The following is a 23,735-nucleotide window of genomic DNA, read 5'->3' as shown; positions in this document are numbered from 1 at the left end:
TTTTGTGATTACCCAAAAGAAAAATTAGTGAGATGAACTACCACCTGTAAGTCTAATATTTTGCTTTCTCTGGCTATTGCCAGATGCTGTACTATTGTTTTTGTTTCCTGATGAGATACTTCAAATTCGCAGCCCTCATAGCATCCTTTGGTCCAAGAGCATGTGTTGTAAACTAATAGCAAGGACTGTCAAGTCTGAATTTGGTGACGCCCTTTTTGTTTGTATATTGGATTAGTCTATTCGGTGGATTTGATACCAAGAAGTAAATACAACATTGCTTCTTGTTAATACCAAGATAAAGAGTAAAATGCACTAGGGTCCCTAACTTTTCTCAAATTCTCAACTAGGTCCATAGACTCTCAGGCTCTGGGTCCTTTAATTTTCGATACATAAAGTTTATTTATGGGCCTAAGTTGGAATCTATAAAATGTTTAAGGACCCTAGTGCATTTCATTCAGGTAAAAATCAAAGGTTTTAGAATGGATACAATCTGGGCAGAGAAACCATAGAGATGACACGACAAAACCATCTCACATATATTTGATTGAATACAATAAGAAACTGTAGGAGTTGACAGTTTACACAACAAAATCCACCTATGACCATTCACCATCTATAATACGTCCTCCTTTGAAAGAAAGATGCAATTTATCATACTAGTTTCTAAAACAAATGATTGAATTGCCTTCAAGACATGAAACAACTTCAGGGTTAGCTAGTTGGTTTCATTTGTTAACATCTTTTATGCTATGTGAGCCAGATAGAAGTCCACCTGTACACCAGGGCTTGCCAAATTGACATTAGCATTCCTTCTGAAGAAACGGAGTTTTCTCTGGATGAAGCATTTGATATTCATGGTGTTCATCCATGAAGAAAATTGCTGTAATGTCCTTGGCCTGAATTCCAGTGCTTCAAATCCACCATGTTTTTTTTTCTCGGAAGCGCAGGGGAGCTGCGCTTTTTATATATATTCAAGAAGAAAAGAAAGGTGTAAGAAGACCTGGGTTACAAGATAGAAACCTCCCTATGGAGGCCGACATCACACATAAATGAAAACATCCATGAATAAATACTCACACTACCCACTAAAACTCCGGGGGGGGGGGGGGTGGTCAGGCCTCATGAAGAGGGGCTGCCAAGAAGGAGAGACCCCTGGTCCCAGCAAGCTCCCATTTTCTTCTCTCCTCATCAGACCGCGCAAGGATGGAGGGAAGACTAGGAGCCAGACCATCAAAAACACATCGGTTTCGATTGTTCCAGATCATCCAGGCCCCCAAGATTATAAGTGAGTTCAGACCTTTCATAACCATCCCATGGACTTGCTCAGCAGATTCCTCCCACCAGTCCAGGAAGGAAATATGCCTCGGCTCAAGGGTCAAACTGTGCAACCCAAACTTTCTCAGTAACTTGTACTAGTACGTCCTTGTAAAACACAAGAGACCAGCAGGTGGTTAATAGTTTCAGGCTCCTGGTCACATAGCAGACAACTATATGGGTGATTCAGCCCCCTCTTGGCTAGTCTGTCAGCAGTCCAACATCTGTTTTGAGCAGCCAACCAGATGAAAAAACGACACTTAGGCGGAGCCCAGGATTTCCAGACGCTCTTGTAGTGACCAAAAGTGCAGGAACCTAGGAATAGACCATTGTAAGCAGCTTTTGCTGAGTATTTTCCATCAGGTGCAATACTAAAAGTATGCCTATCCTCTGTATTTGGTTGTAGCTCTTCCTGAAAGGCATTCCCAAAGCTTCAAGTAATTTGCCAGAACTCCCACTGATAGTGCGCCTTTAATATCAGCTATCTAGTTCATGTTCAATAGGGCTTCTTGGACTGTTCTCCTTTTTGTGATTCTCTTCGGGATTATGGAGAACAGCCTAGGAGCCAAAGTAGAGACGCTCCTTCCCTGCAACCAGTTATCAGTCCAGAAGAGAGTGTTTGAACCATTCCCCACCTCAGAGATGAGGACCTTAGAAAAGAAAGCTCTGGCCTTGCTAGTAACCTGTATAGGGAGCCCAATCCAAGGCCTTCTAGAGTCTGTTTTTTGAAGCCAAAGCCATCTCATTCTAAGAGCCAATCCCAACTCAGGAAGACTTGAGATTCCCAGCCCCCCAAATGAAGGGGTCTACAGACTTTTCCCCAAGCCACCAAACAGTGTCCCCCTCTAACTTCCTTTCTTCCTATCCACAGAAAGCCCTTTCTAATTCTATCAATTGCATCCAAGGCCCAATGGGGTATGTCAATTGCCATTGCAAGGTACACAGTCATACCAGTAAGCACATGCTGCACTTGAACCCTTCTTCCTGCTCTGGTCATCAAATCAGCTTTCCAATTGGGCAGTTGATCAGCAATTCTCTCAACAAAAGGTTGGTGATAGATATATATAGCAAGTGTATATTAGGCAAGTTCATATTAGGCAAGTCCACAATCAGTGTGATTAGCACCTGCCATGTATTGTGATTGGCACCTGCCATGTACTGTGATTGGCACCTGCCATGTACACTCAGCCACATTGGCTATATATATGAACGTCACCACCCCACTGCAGGGTGTGGTGTCTTCTCCAATCTCCTATCCTTCTACATGGTATCACAGACCAAGATCAATTAGATCCTGGACCTTCTGCTTCCGCATCTCCCCACCTCCACCTTCCCGGTGGCTGTCCTCTGACGCCACCGTCCACCTCAGGCTGTGCGCCACTCCCCCTGTTCGCAGCCACCTACGATGCCTGGTGACGACGCTGCCGCTGCAGCCACCGCTGCTACTGCTGCCGAGGCCGCAGCCGCTGCCGCCGCTGCTGCCGAGGCCGCAGCCGCTGCCGCCGCTGCTGCCGAGGCCGCAGCCGCCGCTGCACCACCACCACCAGCGCCGCAGGCTGTCGTCATCCACCCCTACACCGCCGTCAACGTTAAGACCCACATTCCGGTAACTTTGGAGATGAAGAATCCCAATTTCACCAAGTGGGCGTCCTTCTTCAAGGCCCTGTGTGGGAAATTCAGTCTTCGTCCCCACATCGACGGGCCTCCTCCTCCAGCCGGTGATCAATCGTGGGACATTTCTGAGTGCACAGTCCGCAGCTGGATCTTGAACACCGTCGCCGACTCGGTTCTTGATCTTGCTATCACCGACGAGAACCAGTCCGCCCACGAACTTTGGGTGGCGATTGAAGGCCTCTTCCGCTCCAATCGAGCGCCCCGCGCTGTCTTCCTGCTTGAGGAGTTTCACTCTTTGAAGCAGGGCGACTTGACGATCGATGAGTACTGCCAGCGACTCAAGATCAAGGCTGCTGCCCTACGGGACGTCGGCGAAACCATCGAAGACGCCCGACTCGTCCTCAGCCTCCTCCGCGGCCTCAACCCGCGCTTCAGCGGCACTGCCGACGACATCGCAAATTCTGCTGTCCTGCCATCCTTCTCCAGGGCCCGCGAGATGCTCTCCCTTAAAGAGCTGCGTCTCGCCAATGACGAGAAGATCACCGCAGCATCCGCCATGGTGGCTGCCTCTGGCTCCACCTGCACCTCCACGGGATGCCGCTCCTCCTACGCTGCTCCCACCGGTGCTCCTCCCAAGGCCTCCGGGGGTGGGGGCAACAGGAAAGGCAAAGGCAGCAAGAAGCAAGGCAGCTGGCGCGGCCAGGGCAACGCCAACAGCGGCTGGCAGCAAGGCAGCAATGCCCAAACCGGGGGCAACCGCCCCATGGGGCCATGGTTCTGCTACAACCCATGGGCTTCCCAGGGCGGTGCTCCTTCAAGTGGTGGCTGGCAGCAAGGCCCCAAGACCGGCAGCTGGCAGCAGGGCGGCCAAGATGGGCGCAACCAGGGCCTCATGGGTGCCAACCCACAGGCCCACTTCGCTGCACCGCCACCTCCTTCCCCGGTGTGGGATCAGGCCGGCCTCATCGCCGCCCTGAACCAAATGGCGCTCCAGAACTCCGGCTGGGTCATGGACTCTGGCGCCACCTCCCACATGCACAACACGGATGGTATACTTCTCTCCCGTCAACCCTCCTCTGTCCCATCCATCACTGTTGGCAACAGTCATCACCTTCCTGTGTCTTGCTCTGGCACCTCCACATTGCCTGGCAGCACTTCATCCTTTTCGCTTCGCAATGTTCTAGTTGTCCCATCTCTAGTGCGCAACTTACTTTCAGTTCGCCAATTTACTCGTGACAACAATTGCACTATCGAATTTGACGCGTTTGGTTTTTCTGTCAAGGATCTGCAGACCAGACGCATGATTCTCCGCTCTAATAGCTCTGACGGCCTCTACACCATCCCTGCCACCCCCCAAGCCAACCTCGCCACCTCCACCAACCTCTGGCACCATCGTCTTGGTCATCCAGGAGCTGCTGCCCTAAATTTGCTTAGACAAAATAATTCCATCTCATGTAACAAGTCCGCTCATACTCTATGTCATTCATGCCAACTTGGCAAGCACGTGCGGCTGCCCTTCGGAAATTCCAGTTCAGTTTCATCTCTACCATTTGAGCTTATTCACTGTGATGTTTGGACCTCTCCCGTTGCCAGTGTCTCTGGTGCGCAGTACTACCTAGTCATCCTCGATGACTTCACACACTTTTGCTGGACTTTCCCTCTAGTCCGCAAGTCCGAGGTAGCCTCTCACATCATTAATTTTTGCGCTTATGTCCACACACAGTTCAGCCTCCCTATCAAGGCTATACAGGCTGATAATGGCACTGAGTTTGTTAATAATGCCCTCACCACATTCTTTGCATCCAGCGGCATTCACTCACGCCTCTCCTGCCCTTACACCTCCTCTCAAAATGGCAAAGCTGAACGCATCATTCGTTCTCTGAACGATATCTGCCGCACACTGCTCATCCATGCTCACATGCCGCCCCAATACTGGGCAGAGGCGCTAGCTACAGCCACCTATCTCCTAAACAGACGTCCCTGCTCAGCCATTGGCCATAAAGTTCCCTTTGAGCAACTCTACCAGCAACCCCCTGACTACACCATTCTTCGTGTTTTCAGTTGCCTTTGCTATCCCAACCTCACAGCCACCTCCAAACACAAGCTGGCACCACGCTCCACAGCTTGTGTATTTCTCGGATACCCCCCTTCCCATAAGGGTTACCGCTGTCTTGACCTCACCACTAGACGAATTATCATTTCCTGTCATGTTGTCTTCGACGAGATGCGATTTCCCTTTAGTGCTGACTCCACCAGTGCGCTTCCCAGCTCTCTGGATTTTCTTGTTACAGGTCATACCGCGCCGATGCCCCGCACTGCTGCCACGGAACCCCATGCGGTCGCTCCGTTGCCAGCCGACGTTGAGCAGCCGCAACATCGAGCTCACTTGGAGGAGCTCGCTGAGGACCCAGCCATCCTCCAGATTGGCCAAGTTCTTGCCCCTGCTCCGACTCAGCCTGCTCCGGCCGGCCCTCCACCCCTACGGGTGTACACTCGACGCCGTGCTGCTGCTCCGCCACTTCCACCAGAGCTGGAGGTACCACCACCGGCGCCCGCGGTTGCTGCACAGACGGCGCCCGCCGTTCCTGCACAGCCGGCGACCGCTGTTACTGTACAGCCGGTTCCGGCTCCGGCTGTGGCGGCTTCTTCGATCCCGCCGCCTCTCACCTCGAGTCGTCCGGTGACACGGCTACAGACAGGCTCGCTTAAGCCTGTCGACCGATACGGATTCCCACCGGCAGCTCACGTCGTCACCGTCTCCACTGCCTCGCCGATTCCCCGTGACTACCGGGGGGGCCTTGCGGACCCCCAATGGCGTGAGGCTATGGCTGAAGAGCACAAGGCGCTTGTCGAAACCAACACCTGGTGTCTTGTTCCCCGTCCACCCGGTGCCAACGTGGTCACCGGCAAATGGATGTTCAGGCATAAGTTCCACTCCGATGGCACCCTGGCCCGCCACAAGGCTCGCTGGGTGGTCCGCGGCTTCACCCAGCGCCAAGGCGTCGATTACGACGAGACCTTCAGCCCCGTCGTCAAGCCTGCCACCATTCGGGTCGTCCTCAGCATCGCGGCCTCTCGCCAGTGGCCCATCCACCAGTTGGACGTGAAGAACGCATTCCTTCACGGCCACCTGAATGAGACGGTCTACTGTCAGCAGCCTCCTGGCTTCGTTGACCCGGCACGCCCTGACGCTGTCTGCCTTCTTCAACGCTCACTCTACGGGCTCAAGCAGGCCCCTCGGGCGTGGCACCAACGCTTTGCCACGTTCCTTCGACAGCTCAGCTTCGTCGCCTCTGCCACCGACGCCTCGCTCTTCATCTTCACTGAGGGCAAGTCCACAACTTACTTACTGCTGTACGTCGACGACATCGTTTTCACAGCATCTTCGGCTACTCTACTTCGACGACTCATCGACAAGCTTCACTCTGAGTTTGCCATGACAGACCTTGGGGAGCTCCATCACTTCTTGGGGATATCCGTCACTCGCTCTTCCGACGGTCTCTTCCTCAGCCAGCGACAGTATGCTGTCAACCTTCTTCAGAAGGCGGGCATGGCCGAGTGTCACTCGACGTCGACGCCTGTTGACTCTCGTGCCAAGCTCTCTGCCATGGAGGGCGCTCCTGTCACCGACCCCGCCGCGTACCGAAGTCTCGCGGGCTCTCTTCAGTACTTGACGCTCACCCGCCCCGACCTGGCATATGCTGTGCAGCAAGTGTGCCTGTTCATGCATGACCCGCGCGAGCCTCACCTCGCGTTGATCAAGCGCATTCTTCGGTACGTGAAGGGCACTCTATCGACCGGTCTCCACATAGGCACTGGACCCGTCGACAAGCTGATTGCATACTCCGATGCTGACTGGGCTGGGTGCCCAGACTCTCGTCGCTCCACATCAGGCTTCTGTGTCTTCCTCGGCGACAATTTGATTTCCTGGTCCTCCAAACGGCAAACCACCGTGTCACGGTCCAGTGCGGAGGCCGAGTACAGGGCTGTTGCTCATGTGGTCGCAGAATGCTGTTGGCTTCGACAACTCCTTCAGGAACTTCATCTTCCCTTGAAGGTCGCCACAGTCGTTTACTGTGACAACATCAGCGCCGTCTACATGACAGCCAACCTGGTCCATCACCGCCGTACCAAGCACATCGAGATTGACATCCACTTCGTCCGTGAGAAGGTGGCTCTCGGTGAGGTCCGAGTTCTCCATGTGCCGTCCAAGTATCAATTCGCTGATATCATGACTAAAGGCCTGCCAATTCAGCTATTTGAGGATTTCCGATCCAGTCTTTGCATCCGGAATCCTGACGCTTCGACTGCGGGAGGCTGATAGATATATATAGCAAGTGTATATTAGGCAAGTTCATATTAGGCAAGTCCACAATCAGTGTGATTAGCACCTGCCATGTATTGTGATTGGCACCTGCCATGTACTGTGATTGGCACCTGCCATGTACACTCAGCCACATTGGCTATATATATGAACGTCACCACCCCACTGCAGGGTGTGGTGTCTTCTCCAATCTCCTATCCTTCTACAGTTGGACCTGCTGCTTGGTCAGCTTGCGCAGAGAAAGAGGAAGACCCAGGTATTTATAAGAAAAAGTAGCAACCTCACAGGGGAGCAGGTTCTAAATTTCCACTATAGCTTCAGGTGAACATTGGATGGGGTAGACATTAGATTTTTCTGCATTATTCTTGTGCCCAGAGGCCTCCCCAAAAAGATGTAAAATATCCAAGGTAATGTTAATGTCTTCAGCAGAAGGATAGAGGAAGAGGGCCACATCATCTGCATACATAGAAATTTTACTAGGTGAGTACCTGTGCGTTGCAACGAGAACATATAATAACATAATAACTTATATACAAAATGTGTCTTATATTGTTATAAAAATTATTTCATAATCCATTTGTAATCCTATCCATACATAAATTTTGTTATTTTAATTTAGATGTTTCACTACTCTATTGCAACCATCAGTATCATGCAGACTTCGATATATGCCACGATTTGCATGGTCTCATCATTGAAGAGCACGTGTCACACCTGTCGGTAGAAGTTTCCTCGTACATTGTCAGTCATCAGGTACGCACCACCATACACGCTTGCTTAAACAAAAAAGCAAGTGTATGTGTTTGCGAAGAGAATTAAAGGCAGGCCGGCACAAAAGCTACCCCAACGATGGCGAGTGGTCATTGTTGTCGGTCCTCCTCTGCGTCACCTCTGGTGCTAAGATGACGCCATAGTCCTTGATATAGTAGTCGTCGAACGCGCACGACATGACGAGTACCGATGACTCTTGGCTGGGCTGCCAAACGAAGTGCACCCCGGGCTCATCAGCGAAATAGTACGCCTAGCCGTTGCACCACCGGATGTGCTACTCCTCTACATAAATCTTGTTCGAGGACACTCACACAACGTCAGCAACGACCGTCGTCCCAGCGCACAAGAATTTATGGCCGGTCAGTAGTGACTTACGTGGGAGGTTGAGCTTCAGGTGGATGATGAGCTGGACGGTTGGCGCCGTTGTCGGATGCGGTGCCCAGAACATCCCGAGAGTCGCCGGCGTTGGCGACGACCATGAGGTCCCCCTATTTGAAGATGGACAGCGCGATGCAGCCGCTCTGGACCGAGTCCAAGCGGCGGCTGCGCCGGAGCTTGCCGAACACAGCGACGCATGCGGTCACGTAGTACTGCTTCCAGAGGTCGAACTGGCAGTCGCCAAGCTTCTTTTCGTCGTCGATGAGCGACGCCAACACGAGCGCCTCCTGCCAGTGGTGTTTGTTCGGGGTTTCCAAGTAAGAAACATGGATTCATCTTTGGCGTTGGTTTATGAAAATGACTCACAAGTCAGAGCCATGTAAAAATATTACGGAGAATAAATGTCACACATATAAAAAAGAATTTAAGTTGAAAACATTATTCAAACAAAAGAAATTGCATGCAAAGCTCTTGTTTAAATACTACTCCCTCCATTCAAAAATATAATTCAGGAATCTCGTTGATAATTATCTACTACTACACATTGTGCAAAGGTAGCAGGTGGGCTTTGAGAGAGATGTAGTATATATTTTTACTGTAACAAATATTGACATAAACACACATGTGGTGTAGTGATAGCTACGGGCACATTTGCTTGAGAGGTCGCAGGTTCGAATCCCATTGAAGCCACATTTGTGTTTTTTTAATTTAATTTTAGCTAGGCGTGGGATGCACGTGAGAATGGGAATGAGATTTGCGGGGAGGGGGAATGAGAAAGACAGTGCGGGGAGGGGGTAATGGGAATGACAGAACACTGGCAGAACACGGAATGACAGCCGAGAATGGGAATGGGAATGAGCTTTGCGGGGAGGGAAGAATGAGAAAGACAGTGCGGGAATGAGAATGGCAGAACACGGAATGACAGCCTACCCCTTACCGCCTTAATAAGTAGTAGAGATGTAACTTTCTTCTTGATAATTGTTGCAACAAATCTGCCTCCTCAGCCTTAGAAAAGAGAAATCCAAGGACATCCACAACTAGGATAAAAAACATGGCGGAAAGGGGATCTCTCTGCCTAAGGCTTCTCATGTGTTGAACATGCTTGCCAGGGAGACCGTTGAGTAAAACTTGTGTAGAAGAGGAAGCAAGCAGGCCACAAATCATGTCTCTCCAAATCTGCCCAAAACCATAATGTTGCATTACCTCAATTAAGAAAGGCCAGGAAACAGAATCGAAGGCCTTAGGGATATCAATTTTGAAGAGTAGCCTGGACAACTTTTGTTGGTACAACAATCTTGAGGTTTGCTGAACTAACATGAAGTTGTCTTGGATAAACCTCCCTTTTATGAAAGCACTCTGGTTTGGAGACACCATTTCATTTAACTTTGGTGCCAACCTATTAGCAAGGATCTTGATATTCAGTTTTGCAAAACTGTGGACCAAACTAATTGGCCTGAAATCCTTGATCTGATCAGCCCCTTCTTTTTTTGGAATCATAGCAATGTAGGCAGAGTTGAGTTTGTAGAAGCTGTTCAATCTCCTGTCCCAAACCGCCAATGCAGCAGCCATAACATCATCCTTTATAATGCTCCAACACACTTTATAAAATAAACCGGTGAAGCCATCTGGCCCAGAGGCTTTATCCGAGGGTAACCCCTTGATGGTCTCCCAAACCTCCTGCTCAGAAAAAAGGAGAATCCAAACCAATTAAATCATGCCTAGGTAGCCCAAGAGCTTCCAGAACAATTCTCCTATTTCTATGGCCACTTTGCCCAATGAGATTATTATAGAATTGGTCAACTGCAGCAGCCTTTTCCCCATGCTCGGTGAGGATATGATCACCTTCAATCAATTTGGCGACAAAGTTCTTTCTCTTGCGGTGTCTAGCATGTATATGGAAGAACTTAGTATTTGCATCCCCTTCTTTTATCCATGTAATTCTTGATCTAAGCCTTGCCATGGTACGCTTGAAGGATGACAACAGAAGGGAGTGTTTTTTGAGTCTGTTTTTGAGCCAGATTTCAGCCGGGGAGAGATCTCTATGATCTTGAGCTATTTCAAGTCTGTGTAGCAGTTCTTTTGCCATAGCTAGCTGTGTTCTGATATGGTCTACACGTTTAGCACTCCAGCTTTGTAAGCTTCTAGCAGCGACCCTTAGCTTCTTGTCCAAGGCCAGGAAAGGACATCTGGAATTTTCAACTGAATTCCACGCTTCTTTGATCACCTCATGGAAACCTTCAATCTTTGGCCAGAAAGCCTCGAAATGGAACCGTCTTTTCCCCGACATATTCTCATTAAGGCCCAGAAGAAGTGGACAGTGGTCAGAATCATGTGAGGAGGCGCTCTGAAGGAGGACATTTGGAAAAAGCTGTTCCCAGGCCAAAACAAAAACTCTATCCAATTTGACTAGGACAGGATGCTCTTTCTGATTTGACCATGTGAACTTATGCCCATGTAGGGGAATCTCCTTCAGAGCAAGGTCATTTATTGTGCTTCTGAAACGACCCATCATGGATCTATTGAAATTAGAGTTATTCTTATCAGCAGAGCTGTAAATGAGGTTGAAGTCGCTTGCGATCATCCACGAACCATCACAAGCAGCTCTGACATCTCTCAGCTCTTGAAGGAACTGAATTTTTTCTCCGTCACCTTGAGGACCATAAACACAAGTAATCCACCAAGCTTGCCCATCTGCCTTACAGAACTGAATTGAGATGCTGTGATTATCGACTCTCTGTTGACCAGTGTGCCCAACATGTCTTCTCCATGCAACTAGTATACCCCCACTAGCCCCCACAGATGGGAGGTGCACATAATTAGGGAAATCAGCACCCAACATAGATAGGACAGTTCTCGCAGTTATGCTTTGCATTTTTTGTTTCTTGAACACAGACTACATCAATATGGGCAGAGTCCATTTCCCTAACAGTATCTTGCCTAACAGAGAAATTTAGGTGTCAGGGCCTAAGGAGGCCCACGGAGGGGCTACGGCAGCAGCAACCATGGGCCCTCCAAGGGGAATTAGATAAGTATAGTTAGAGATAAGATTAGAAGATTAGTTGAGATTTTCTAGAAGATTAGTTGAGATTATCTAGGAAAGTTATCATTTAGTAGTTGTTGAGAGTTTTAGGAGAGTTTTAAGGAGATAAGGATCTCTAGCTAGATAGGGGCGACCACCTGACCTATTTATGTAATCAATGGATGAGAAATAAAGTAGGCAAGAATTAGAAGTGAGAAACCCTCCTCTTGCTCGGCCGTGGGCAGAGGCCCTCGACCGACGTTCCTGCCCATCAATACCACTCTCCAATCCCTCACCGATCTAGCGACCATAACACCTGGTATTCGGAGCCAATTTTTCCCCATCGCCCTTTCACCGCGCTTGTTCCTGCGCTGTTCGCCCACAACACAGAGCCGCCACCACATCTCCGCCGTGTGTCCGCCACATCTACGTCGTCGCTCACCACCACACCTCAACCAGCGCGCGTACAACCGACCCGCCAGCGCCGACGCGCGATCCCTCGCATGCAGCTCGGTGACCCACTCAGCGCCCCCACCAGGCCACTTCCACGCCGGAGGCCTCGCCGCTCTGGGTCCACCGCCGCCACCTCCACACCGGCAGGTTGCGTCACCCTCCGCGCCGTTGGGACGCCTCCGCCCCGCGCCGTCGGGACGCCACCTCCGCACCATGCTGTGGGCGCCACTGCGGGTTGCCTAGAACCAACCGGACCCGATGTCGAGCGGTAGTGGCTCGTCCAGGCGCGCAGCCCCGTTGTACGCGCCAGAAGACCCGTCGCTGCCAAGGCGTGGCGCGGCCTCGTCGACGGCATCACCAGCTACCTCTACTACTGGAACCCCTACACCAACGTCACGCAGTACGAGCGGCCCACGGCTGCGCCTTTGCCTCTCGTGGGTCCTTGGGTTCCCGACCAGGCGTACTTCGATGATCTGTTTGCGAAGCTCAATGCATTCAACATGGCGCTCTCCAGCAGCACGCCAGCACTAGCGGCCTGGCTGTCGTCGCCCGCTCCGGCACCTACATCTTCGTGGGCGGCGATGCCTACCAGTTGCGTTGCGCCCTCAGACCCGTCTTCATCACCAGTTGCATGGTTGACGACGCCAGACAACCATACCAGGACCGGTGTACCAGCCCCTGGCGCTGACCCTCGCTGCTGCTACCATGTCGACGACTGAAGCACCCCCTCCTTCCCCATCTACTATGGCAGCGGCGACCCTCTGGGGTGGTTCAACGGCTGCGAGCAGTTCTTCTGGAGCCAGCGCACTCTGGAGTCCGACAAGGCCTGGCTGGCATCGTATCACCTCACCGGCCACGCACATACGTGATTCTGGCGGCTGGAACGCGACGAGCGTGAGGTCACGTGGCCACAGTTCAAGATCATGTGCTAGCAACGCTTTGGTTCCCTCGCAGCAGTGGCGACTTTTGCTGCCACATTTGTCGTGCCCTCATCGTCGACATCACCCCCGTCATCAGGGGCATCCATCACCGCTACCCTTGACCCCAAGAGCGATGTCCAAGAGAGGGTGCTTGCTCCGCGACAGATGGCAGCGACCGTCCACCTGCTGGCTGCAACACGCGGTTTCCTAGCGCGTCGGCGGGTGAAGCAGATGATGGGGGTGCTCCATTGCGGAGGAGTCGTAGCTGCACTAACGTGCCCGAGCAACGTGGTGGTTGTTCACTTCTGCGTACAAGAGGCTGCAAGACATGACGACCCTCTGCAACGCTCCGTCTGGCGCTGGCCCTCATCTGCGTCGACCGGGAAACTACCACGACTACTCTCCTTCGTATAAGAGGGTCTGCTGGCCTCGCCACCATCTGCTCCAGCCACACCACCCTTTGCGCACTGGTGGCCGCAGGACCATGAGGGGCTGCATTGCACGAGATTCACTTGCTGGAAGCAACACCAACATTGGCCTCCACGGGCCCGCCTCCAAAGGCTGCCGTGTCTTTACCTCTATGGTTCCAGCCCGCGCTCTCCTCTTCGCTGTGCAACGTTTCCTGGACACAGGATGATGCTTGCAGTTGCAATATATCTAGAATAATTAAATGATGAGTCGAGATGTAAAATATTCATTTTTCGGTGACAGGTTAGATCATTACAGGTCGTTTGTTGGATGCTGCAGCTCGAGGACAAGTTGCTTGTCCAGGGGGGTGTAGTGTCAAGGCCTAAGGAGGCCCACGGAGGGGCTGCGACAGCAGCAGCCATGAGCCCTCCAAGGGGGATTAGATAAGGATAGTTAGAGATAAGATTAGAAGATTAGTTGAGATTATCTAGGAAGGTTATCAGTTAGTAGTTGTTGAGAGTTTTTAAGAGAGTTTTAAGGAGATAAGGATCTCTAGCTAGATAGGGGCGGCCAGCTGGCCTATTTATGTAATCAATGGATGAGAAATAAAGTAGGCAAGAATTAGAAGAGAGAAACCCTCCTCTTGCTCGGCCGTGGTCAGAGGCCGCCGACCGACGTTCTTGCCCAACAATACCCCTCTCCAACCCCTCATCGATCTAGCGACCATAACATCACGCCTCTCACATTTCAAATCAGAAATTTTGCAGGATCCATTAAAAAAGGGGTACAACTACCAAACTGGGAAAAGAAAGGGGGGGAGGGAGTGGGGTTAGAACTCCAGAGTCCAGATCAGATGGGGTGGCCAACCAAATAAGGCAGAAAGGGCCTCCACCTGAACTTGCGAAAGGGGGTGCGAGAAGAGTTTGGTATATTCCTCCATAGCTTCCTGTGAGATACCTTCAGATTCAAATCCACCATGTTGTCGCATGGTTCAACCAATGTGAACGTGGTAATGTCGCTGACTAACAGTAAATCACTCTCTATTCCTTTTGTTTGATGTTAATGACTTTCACGCTTTCCAAAATATTACTATGTTAGTGACATTTGGTAAAATTATAATGTTACAAAACTAAGTTATAGTGATATCATTTGCTTTGGGCATATGACCAATTCAGATTGATTGTCAAATAGCTGGATTGTGCAGATTCTATTAACAAAGAACACATTGAAACACCCTTGTTTTAAGAGAAGAGTGTGTACCTTCTTAGTTTTAACTTTTAACAAACAACAATTTCGGGAAACAATTTTTTTTTCTCGAACGCGCAGGAGAACTGCACATCATTATATTGAAAGAGAGAAAGGTCCGAAGTGGACCACAGTACAATGCCATAACAAGCAAAAAAAAAAAAAACAAAGGAAAAACAAACAAAACCTATTCTTATCTCCAACTTTCACAACATTATGCACTAGAAATAGCCCTGACCTTAGCAAAGGCAGCTAGGAGGCCAAGACTCTCAAGCTGCTTCGCACCAGCCATACACCAACACTCCACCTCATTCATAAGAAGCCTCTGAATGGTGCTCAAGGAAGGGCTGACACCATCAAATACCGCCTTATTGCGATGCAGCCATAAACACCAGGCCCCCAGGATAATGAGACTATGAATACCTTTTCTGATTTGTTTGGGTACTCCCCTTTGCACCTTGTCCCACCAATCCACAAAAGAGCCCGCCTCTCTAGCAGGCGTAAGATGGCCCATCCTCAAAGATGAAAATATAATATGCCAAAATTGTCTAGCAAAACTGCACGGGCACAAGAGGTGCAAGATAGTTTCCTGCTCTTGGTCACATAAGGGACAAACCACCGGGTGTGGTAGTCCTTTCCTCTGAAGTCTATCAGCAGTCCAGCATTTATTCCTTATTGCCAGCCAAACGAAAAATTTGCATTTAGGGGGTGCCCACGACTTCCACACCCATTTCCATGGCTGAAAAGAAATAGCTCCCATAAAAAACGTCGAATAACAAGATTTTGAGAATTCTCCAGAGCTCGAGTGCACCCACACATGTCTATCCTCCTCCTGGTTAAGCACCACTCCACTTAAAGCATCCCACAGCTGCAAATACTGCTGTAGTCCAATCAAAGATGAATGATTCACAATATCGCAAACCCATTGCCAATTATGCAGCACCTGAGCAACAGTTCTTGAATTAAAGGGCCTGCTACTCACCATACGGACAACTTCAGGGGCAAAATCTTGTATCATCTGCCCATTTAACCATCTGTCTGACCAGAAAAAAGTATTGGTCCCATTCCCTACCACAGAGACCACCGAAGATTTAAAAAGTTGTCTAACTTGCTGCTGCACGGGGATACTCAAACCAATACACGGCCTAGTTGGGTCAGTATTTTCTAACCATAGCCATTTAGCCTGCAATGCCCAACTCTTCAATTGCAAATTAGGAACACCAAGACCCCCTAAACTTAGTGGCCTTGTCACAATTTCCCAGGGTACAATACAACTTCCACCATTCACCTCCTTTCACCCTTTCCAAAGAAACCCTCTTCGAATCTTGTCAATTGATTTAATAACCCATTTGGGAATTTTTATGGCAATAAGAAGGTAAATCGGGATGGCCGATAACACAAACCGCACCAATGTTGTCCTCCTGGCCAGGTTCAGTAAACGAGCCTTCCAATTAGGGAGTCTGTCTGCAATCTTATCTATCCACAACATAAGATCAATCCGCTTCAGTTTCCTGTCTGAAATTGGCAGACCCAAATAAGAACAAGGGAATGCGGCCAAACTGCACCTCAGCACATTGCAGCCCTCTTGAACCACATGCTCCTCACATCTAATAGGAATAGCATAACTCTTATTCATATTGGTAACCAATCCGGAGGCCGACCCAAAACAATTTAATATCAATCTAACACATTTCAGATCGTCTTCAATGGGTTTAACAAAAAGGGCCATGAAGCAATCCCCTACATTCAGCAGCCTGTTACGGACTCCTGCCCCTTCCAAGCTATGAAGCAATCCCCTACATTCAGCAGCCCTAAAGAGACTGCTAAGAACATCCATGGCCAGCACGAACAACATAGGGGAGAGTGGGTCTCCCTGATGAAGACCTCTCTGATGCCTTATATGGTTCCCAGGAGACCCATTCAATAGCACTTGCATAGAAGATGAAGCCAGCAGATTTGAAATCAGATTGCGCCAAATAGGACCGAACCCCATGTGAGATAAAACTTCAAGAAGAAAAGCCCACGAAACCGAGTCAAAGGCCTTGGACAGATCCAACTTCAGAAACAGGCTAGCAACCTTTCTCTTTTGAAGGGATTTGATCGATTGTTGGACCAACATAAAATTATCATGAATCGACCTTCCTCTGATAAAAGCACTTTGATTAGATTCTACCAGTTCATGTAGACGAGGGCCCAAACGATTAGCGAGTAATTTTGTGACCAACTTAGCAACACTATGAATTAGGCTAATTGGCCTGAAATCACCAGCCGAAGAAGCATCCATCTTTTTTAGGGATCAAAATAATGTAGGAGGAATTCAGCTGTCCCAACCTCTGAACATTGCCTTGGTGAATGATAGACAGAGCCGCCAGCAGATCCACCTTCATGCATGGTTTTCTGTGCTTCAGACATGCTTGTTCTGAAATTTCCAATAATTACTTCAACTAGTGCTGCTGTACATGCAGTCATAACTGTTTTTATCTGTTCACTAATTTTTACGCGTTCTTATTGTGTTTTTTTGCTTTGGCAGCAAGCTGCACTTGTCCTGAATGCTTCTCGACGATTCAGATACACCCTTGACCTAAAAAAGGAGGAGGAGAAGGAACAAATAAGAAGGAAGATAAGGGCCCATGCCCAAGTCATACGGGTATTCATTCTGTCTTATGTTCCTGGAATACATGTTTATACAATGCTGCACCTTCTTTGTTTGATGGATTTGAGTTTGAATGCAATCAGGCCGCTTTACTTTTCAAAGAGGCTGGGGAAAAGCAGACTCATGAAACAGAGTTACCAGGTAACTGTTTTGGATAATATATGCCTTTTAGTTTTTGGTTTTACGGAGAGTACAAGTGTCAATATCTTGGTTGTAATTATCAGTGACATTTGTTCCCATGGAAAACATCTTTGTCAAGGATTGATCGCTACTAATTTGAGGACCTAACGACATATTTACGTGTAGTTGTATAAAAATGGCAATACTACTTTTGTAATACTTGATTACCGTTCTTTTTATGCAGAAATTCTCCCACGAGATTTTGGAATTGGAGAGGAGCAGCTGACAGTGATGACTAGGGATCATAATTATTCTGCTCTGCAAGAATATGGAGGGGCATGTATCATTATCTTTGAAAGTAAATTTCAGCCTCCAATTTATGGACAGCCAATTAAGGCATGACTGTCTGCTTTGAAATTTAGGTCATAGGGCTCGCAAATTTACTGAAAACCAACCTAGAGAAGGGAATTCATGGCGATGAGGCAGATTTGTCATGCAGGGCAAATGCTTTTGGGCCTAACAGATATCCTCGCAAGAAAGGAAGGAGCTTTTGGGCAAGCTTCGTTACCCGATTTAACTGTGATTACTCTATTAAAGTTATTGCTTTAACAGTTAACATTTTTTTTTCTTTTGGTGGGGGTGGTTCTGTTTCTACAGGTTTTTCTTTGGGAGGCCTGCCAGGATATGACGCTAGTTATCCTTATCATAGCTGCAGTAATTTCTTTAGTACTGGGCATTGCAACTGAGGTCAATTCCTTTAGTCTATCCTATGTTTTTTCCTGTTCTTATGCTATCGTTTGTCGATCATTGCTATTTATGCTTATCTGCTTATGAATCTGAAATCTTTTATATAAGCTTCCAGAAACAATGTTTTAATTGAGCACTTTGCTTATACAATTATGCTTTTAAACATATGTTTTGTTTATTAGTTCTAACTCCAAGCATTTCACCAGGGCACAAAAGAAGGCTGGTATGATGGCACTAGTATTGCATTTGCAGTCTTTCTTGTGATAGTCGTTACTGGTATGATGCTTGTTTTTGATCCTCTAATATCTGTATTCATTACTGCTGTAAGCAATAGAATATAATAGGATGATGCAGATAATGGGTTCACTTATCCTTGAACAATCTGAGTAAATGCTGTATTTTTGGGAGGCAGAATTCAGATTTGTGTTTATTCTTACTTTCAATAATATGTTTGTAGTGCGCAGGATTGAATCTTTACTAATATGCTTCCAGGTTGCTGTTTAGTTTTTTAGTGCCTGTTCTTCGCCTTCGCTGAACAATTTTCCATTGGGAATAAAAGTTCCACCCCTAACTATTTTCTTCTCTTATTGTGGTAGCTGTTAGTGACTACAAGCAGTCGCTGCAGTTCCAACACCTCAATGAGGAGAAGCAAAACATACAAGTGGAGGTTTGTGAAGTGAAACTACGATACAAGTTTGAGTCAATAGATTGTAGTTGTAGCACTCTAATTTAGTTCCATCATGCTGTGTTGTTCAGGTTATTAGGGGTGGTAGAAGGATACAAGTATCAATATTTGATATTGTAGTCGGTGATATCGTGGCTTTAAAAATTGGTGATCAGGTAAGGAAGCAACTATAATTTGCTTTGACGTATGGCTAATGTTTGTGTTCCTGACATTACAATCGTATCGAAATGTCATTTTTAGGTCTCAGCTGATGGTGTTGTAATCAGTGGTCATTCTCTTGCCATTGATGAGTCTAGTATGACTGGGGAAAGCAAGATTGTAAGGCACATTTTACAGTTTATACTCTACCTAGAATCAGTTTCCCCATGGTTAATAAACGCACTAAACAATGCTTGTTCATTTAGGTTATGAAAGATCAGAAGTCACCCTTTTTAATGGCTGGATCAAAAGTTGCTGATGGTTATGGCACCATGTTGGTGAGTGATTGTATTCTGCCTCCTTACTCCTTGCTTGTTTTTTGTTTTGTTCTGGAAACTACATGTTTTTGAAGAAAAAGAAGCTAGGCTCAGTTTATATTGTATAAGTGTATGTTTACCCACTCCTGAGAATATTTCTAGTGGGTTACTTGTGTTAAGAACTAACACCATTGACTATTATACCTTAACAACTTGCAATTATAAAGGGTATCCTATTGTTAGAGTGGACGCACTAACCAGTTCAACCCAAAAGCTTAAGCTGTTGGGAGAAGGTAGACAATTCACTTATACACTTCAACACCCTACTCACGTGCATCCAGAGAGAAAGGCGCAAACGTGGAAACATAGTTGTTAAGGCAGTAAGGTGAGGTAAGCTGGCCGATCCCCTTTTACCTTTTTAGCGGTAAGGAGTAAAGCGAGGCGACGCCTTACTAATATATAAATATGTAGGGATAATAGTACCAAATAGGAGTACAAGTTTAACATAAACCAACATAATAGACTTAAAATCCAACGTAACTAATAGACAGTAGAAGATTAGGAAAAAATAAATACATAACTAATAGATTTACTGGTTTAATAGAGACGTAAAAAGAAAAATAAAGGAGATTAAGGACATACGAGCCATCAGACCGTTGTTTCTCGGCCCAGGTCACTCCACTACTTTACCAATCGACGCTTGACCAGCGCTGCCGTGACCCGCGCGCCGCCGTCGTCGCTTCCCTGCATGCCTTACTCTTGCGGCAAGGCGACATGACGACTTGCTTCTCTCGGTCTCCTTATCGCTTAGGTGTCACTTTAGCGACGCCTTAATAACTTTGCGTGGAAATAAATGGTTGGAGGCACAAATTAAGCCTCTGCAGGATTCGAACTCGAGACCTCTGGCTCTCTGATACCATGTTAGAGTGGACGCACTAACTAGTTAAACCCAAAAGCTTAACTGGTTAGCGCGTCCACATTTCAACACCTATATCTGTATTCACCAAGTTCCTATGTCAATTGAGTCAAGGAACATTTTTTTCTCGAACAACGTAGGAGAGTTGCGTGTCATTTCACTAAGAAAGGAAATCTTACAAATGTGAGCACTAGAATAAACCTTCCCAACATACCCTACTTACTCTAATCCATAGGTAAAAGAAATTTGCACCACTACCAAAATAAAACCCTGATCATGACGTGCTTGCCATACTAGGTCAAAAAAAACTCGACCTGTGGGGGGTAAGACAACCCCTGAGTATTGTACTAAGAAGAAGACCTTCTCACACAGGTCGAGAAAACCCCCGAACCCCTGCCCCACCCATACACAGCGGCATCGAATCCCATGTGAGAACGACTGCGACCGGGGCTGAGCCTTAGACCCGTGCTTTGGCATGGGACAGACGAGGGGATTTTTTTAACCACATCCTAAAATTCGCTCCCACGAGGAGTCGAACCTAGGACCCGAGGAGTGCTACTCAGACCACCTAACCAACTCGGCTAGAGGCCCATTCGCCATACTAGGTCACTAAGGCTATGACCAGCAGATCGTGCCTATAGAGTTCAAAACACTGTTTTGCAGTGTAGACCGTATTGTTTACAGAGTTGAGTTTGAAATATGAGATGTGGATGAGTAAGCTGCTGGAGATAGCCTAAGGTGTTGGACTGTGTGTATGTGTGTGTGTGTGGGCCGGCACCACTGTGGGGCTGCCGACCCATTAGGGTTAGGGTTCAGTCCCTATATATATGTACCCCATCTCCTATCAATACAACAGTTCACTCTTCTACATGGTATCAGAGGATTAGATTTAGGGTTCCTCCTCCCACAACCGTCACCTCTCTGCTTCCACCCCACAGCCACCACCTCCCTCCTCCAACCTCTACAGCCGCCCCGCCGCCGCCCCGGGAGGCTCATCCTTCCCTTCCGGGGCGGCCCCCTTCTCAGTCGCCGGCCACCCACTGCGGCGTGCCCAGGACGTGTCGCCGCTGGCCCTGGCCGCGCCGGCCGCGACAGCCCCTCCTCGCTCGGGCTCACCTGTGCGTCCGCCCCTCCCCTCCCGCCGGTGGCTCCCCTTCCCCAGGCCGGAGGCCGCGAGCCTGCGCCAGGGCCGCCCCCGGCCGGAGGAGCCGCGCCATGGCTGCGCCCGAGCCCGCTTGCAGACGTGCGACTGAGCGCAGCGGCACCGGCGGCTCGGCGGAGGGCCGAATTCTGGAGGGCGGACTCTTGGGCTGGGTGCACGCCCGCCGACCGCGGTCTCCCACCCGCCGCCCAGATCTGAGCGCTCCCATGGCCATGCCGGCCTGCCGCTCTCCAGCAGCCACCGCCTCCTGGTCTTCTTGGCCGAGCTCCTGCCCAGCCGCTCGACCTCGACCTCGCCGGCGCCGGCTCTCAGCCATGCCATGGACGCCGTCACGCTAGCCGACAGGGTCCCACCGTGAGCACCTCCCCACATCTCCCCTTCACCTCTGCCAACAGCAGGGTCCAAACTCCCCCTTCCTTCGTCCATGGCGCTGGATCTCCAACCCCTTCTCTGCTTAGTGCACAACCATGGCCAGACCTCCCCGTTGCTGCTCCTAGGTTCCAGGGCAGTGAGCCGAGTTTTACCTCCCAGCCACCACCGGCTTCCGCGCCGCCGCCCCGGGAGGCTCATCCAACCCTCTCGGGGTGGTCCTTCTCCCCTGCCGCGTGCCTCCCTCCCTTGTTTCCCCTCGACCGCTCTCGCTCCCGCGCACCGTCCTCACCAGTGCCGGCCACCTCTTCCCCGGCATGGATACCCTGCGCGCCTCTCCCCTGTGTCGGCATCTCCGCCCGTGCAACCCCTTGTCATCGCGCTAGCCACCTCCTAATTGCTCGCGCTGACGCCCCAGCATCGCCTCCCACTTTGAGCTTCTCCCGTCACCGGTGTCGTCAACACCCCTTGCCAGGTCCGGCGCAGGCCCTTGCCCGGTTGGACCCACCCCGCCGCCCACCCCCCCTTCATCGCCTTCGTTGGATCCGTCGCTGTCGCGGTCTTCCCAACCGGATCCCCGTTGCTGCGACCTTCCCTGCTCGATCCGTCGTCCCTTTAGCTGGATCACGTCTTCCCGGCTGGATCCGTCGCTGCCGTGGCCTTCCCGGCCGGATTTGGCGTTTCCCCTTCTATTCTGCCGCGGGCGCGGACACCATGACCGGCGCAGCCGCGTGCGCTGCTGTCGGCCTCCCTGGCAGGGCTCCTTGACGTCTGGTCGATCGAAGAAGCAAGAAGGTCAGCCTACCGGTGCTCTTTTGTTGTGTCGCCCTCGTCGATCGTTGACGCTCGAACGTCGACTCCTCCCGAAGAACAGGCTTCTGCTGCGTGTCTCCCGACCGTGACCACCTCGACTTCTGCTACCTCGGCATCTAGGGGCTATCGTCTTCTTGGAGCACACACCGGTCTCTACTCCAGCCGCAACATTCGCACCATCACGACGCTGCGACTGCGGGGGGATTTCAACCCGTCGGCTCTTACCTTCGGCCTCTACTCCAGTCTCATCGTGTGTGGTGTCCCCGTTGCGACTGCGGGGGGATGTTAGACTGTGTGTGTGTGTGTGGGCCGGCACCACTGTTGGGCTGCCGACCATTAGGGTTAGGGTTCAGTCCCTATATATATGTACCCCATCTCCTATTAATACAACAGTTCACTCTTCTACATAAGGGCTTGGAACAAGCGACCTCAAGATAAGCTCCTTAAGAGCAGGAGCACCAGTCGAACACCACAAATGGCATTCCTCTATCATTTAAAGAACGACGAGGTCCTTCAAAAACAACTGTTGAGGAATATGAAATATTGTTTAACAAATGTTTTGCCAAGGTCGAGACGAAATTATCCCCTTGTTCCCTGGATGATGAATGTGGCATTGTACCTGTACCACATTCTTGGTGACGCTTGGTATTCCATTTATTTATTTTCTCCCGCACTCCCTCCTTCCTACCTTGACAGGCCTCCCACATTACTAGGTCACTTATGTTGCCATACATTTTCCTTCCTGTAGCATGCTAATTCCTACATGAACTTGAGCTACCGCTATATGGCTCAGCAGCTCCCTTGCTGATTCATCACTTTACCTCAGCTTCCCCTGCTTGGTCACTGCATTTAGTCCTCCTTTAGTATTTCTCCTAGTTCCTTTTTGCACCCTTCTGTCATGGTTTCCAAATTGTCGATGGTATAATGACCTGCTTTTTGTTTACTCACGCATTCCAATTCTAAGACCGTGTCCAACAGTTTGCCCATAGTTAACCGAAAACACTTTGTTTGCATTGTTGTGCATTGTAGACTGCACTATTCGCAGAGTGGAGTTTGAATATTTGTATTGGGATGGGTAAGCTGCTGGAGATAGTCTAAACGATTAAGGCCTAATATATCGCTAGACCTCAACCTCACGATGTGGACAAAATAACCTTTCATTGTATTCATGGTGCATAATTGCCGATGAAATCCATAGTATGGCGCTCATGCTTAAAGGTTAAAACACTGGTTTCTTTGTTTGAGGGTTTAAAACTGTGCAACCATGAGTCGACGCCCCTCCAGTCGTAGGCCCATCGGAGTCCACAACTGTTAGAGTGTGTGTTCCTATATTATCCATGTATGCGTAGATGTGCTGGCACCACCGTTG

General features: G+C 49.3%; 1 protein-coding gene across 3 annotated transcripts in view; it reads left to right on the top strand.

The window, feature by feature from the left end:
* The window catches only part of LOC103626686 (calcium-transporting ATPase 5, plasma membrane-type), a 57,293-nt gene that overhangs the window by 8,023 nt on the left and 25,535 nt on the right, over positions 1-23,735 (top strand). For all 3 annotated transcript variants that reach the window (XM_020538441.3, XM_008647081.4, XM_008647082.4), the window contains exons 3-12: positions 16,977-17,093; positions 17,183-17,240; positions 17,464-17,555; positions 17,642-17,773; positions 17,877-17,966; positions 18,173-18,242; positions 18,563-18,633; positions 18,723-18,806; positions 18,892-18,969; positions 19,056-19,127. In XM_020538441.3, the coding sequence (XP_020394030.1) occupies positions 16,977-17,093; positions 17,183-17,240; positions 17,464-17,555; positions 17,642-17,773; positions 17,877-17,966; positions 18,173-18,242; positions 18,563-18,633; positions 18,723-18,806; positions 18,892-18,969; positions 19,056-19,127 (864 nt within the window). The remainder of the gene's footprint in view (positions 1-16,976; positions 17,094-17,182; positions 17,241-17,463; positions 17,556-17,641; positions 17,774-17,876; positions 17,967-18,172; positions 18,243-18,562; positions 18,634-18,722; positions 18,807-18,891; positions 18,970-19,055; positions 19,128-23,735) is intronic.

The sequence above is a fragment of the Zea mays genome, chromosome 5, assembly GCF_902167145.1.
Source record: "Zea mays cultivar B73 chromosome 5, Zm-B73-REFERENCE-NAM-5.0, whole genome shotgun sequence".
In the NCBI taxonomy this organism is placed as follows: Eukaryota; Viridiplantae; Streptophyta; class Magnoliopsida; order Poales; family Poaceae; genus Zea; species Zea mays.
The sequence above is the reverse complement of the archived record's forward strand: the minus strand, read 5'-3'. Positions and strand labels throughout refer to the sequence as shown.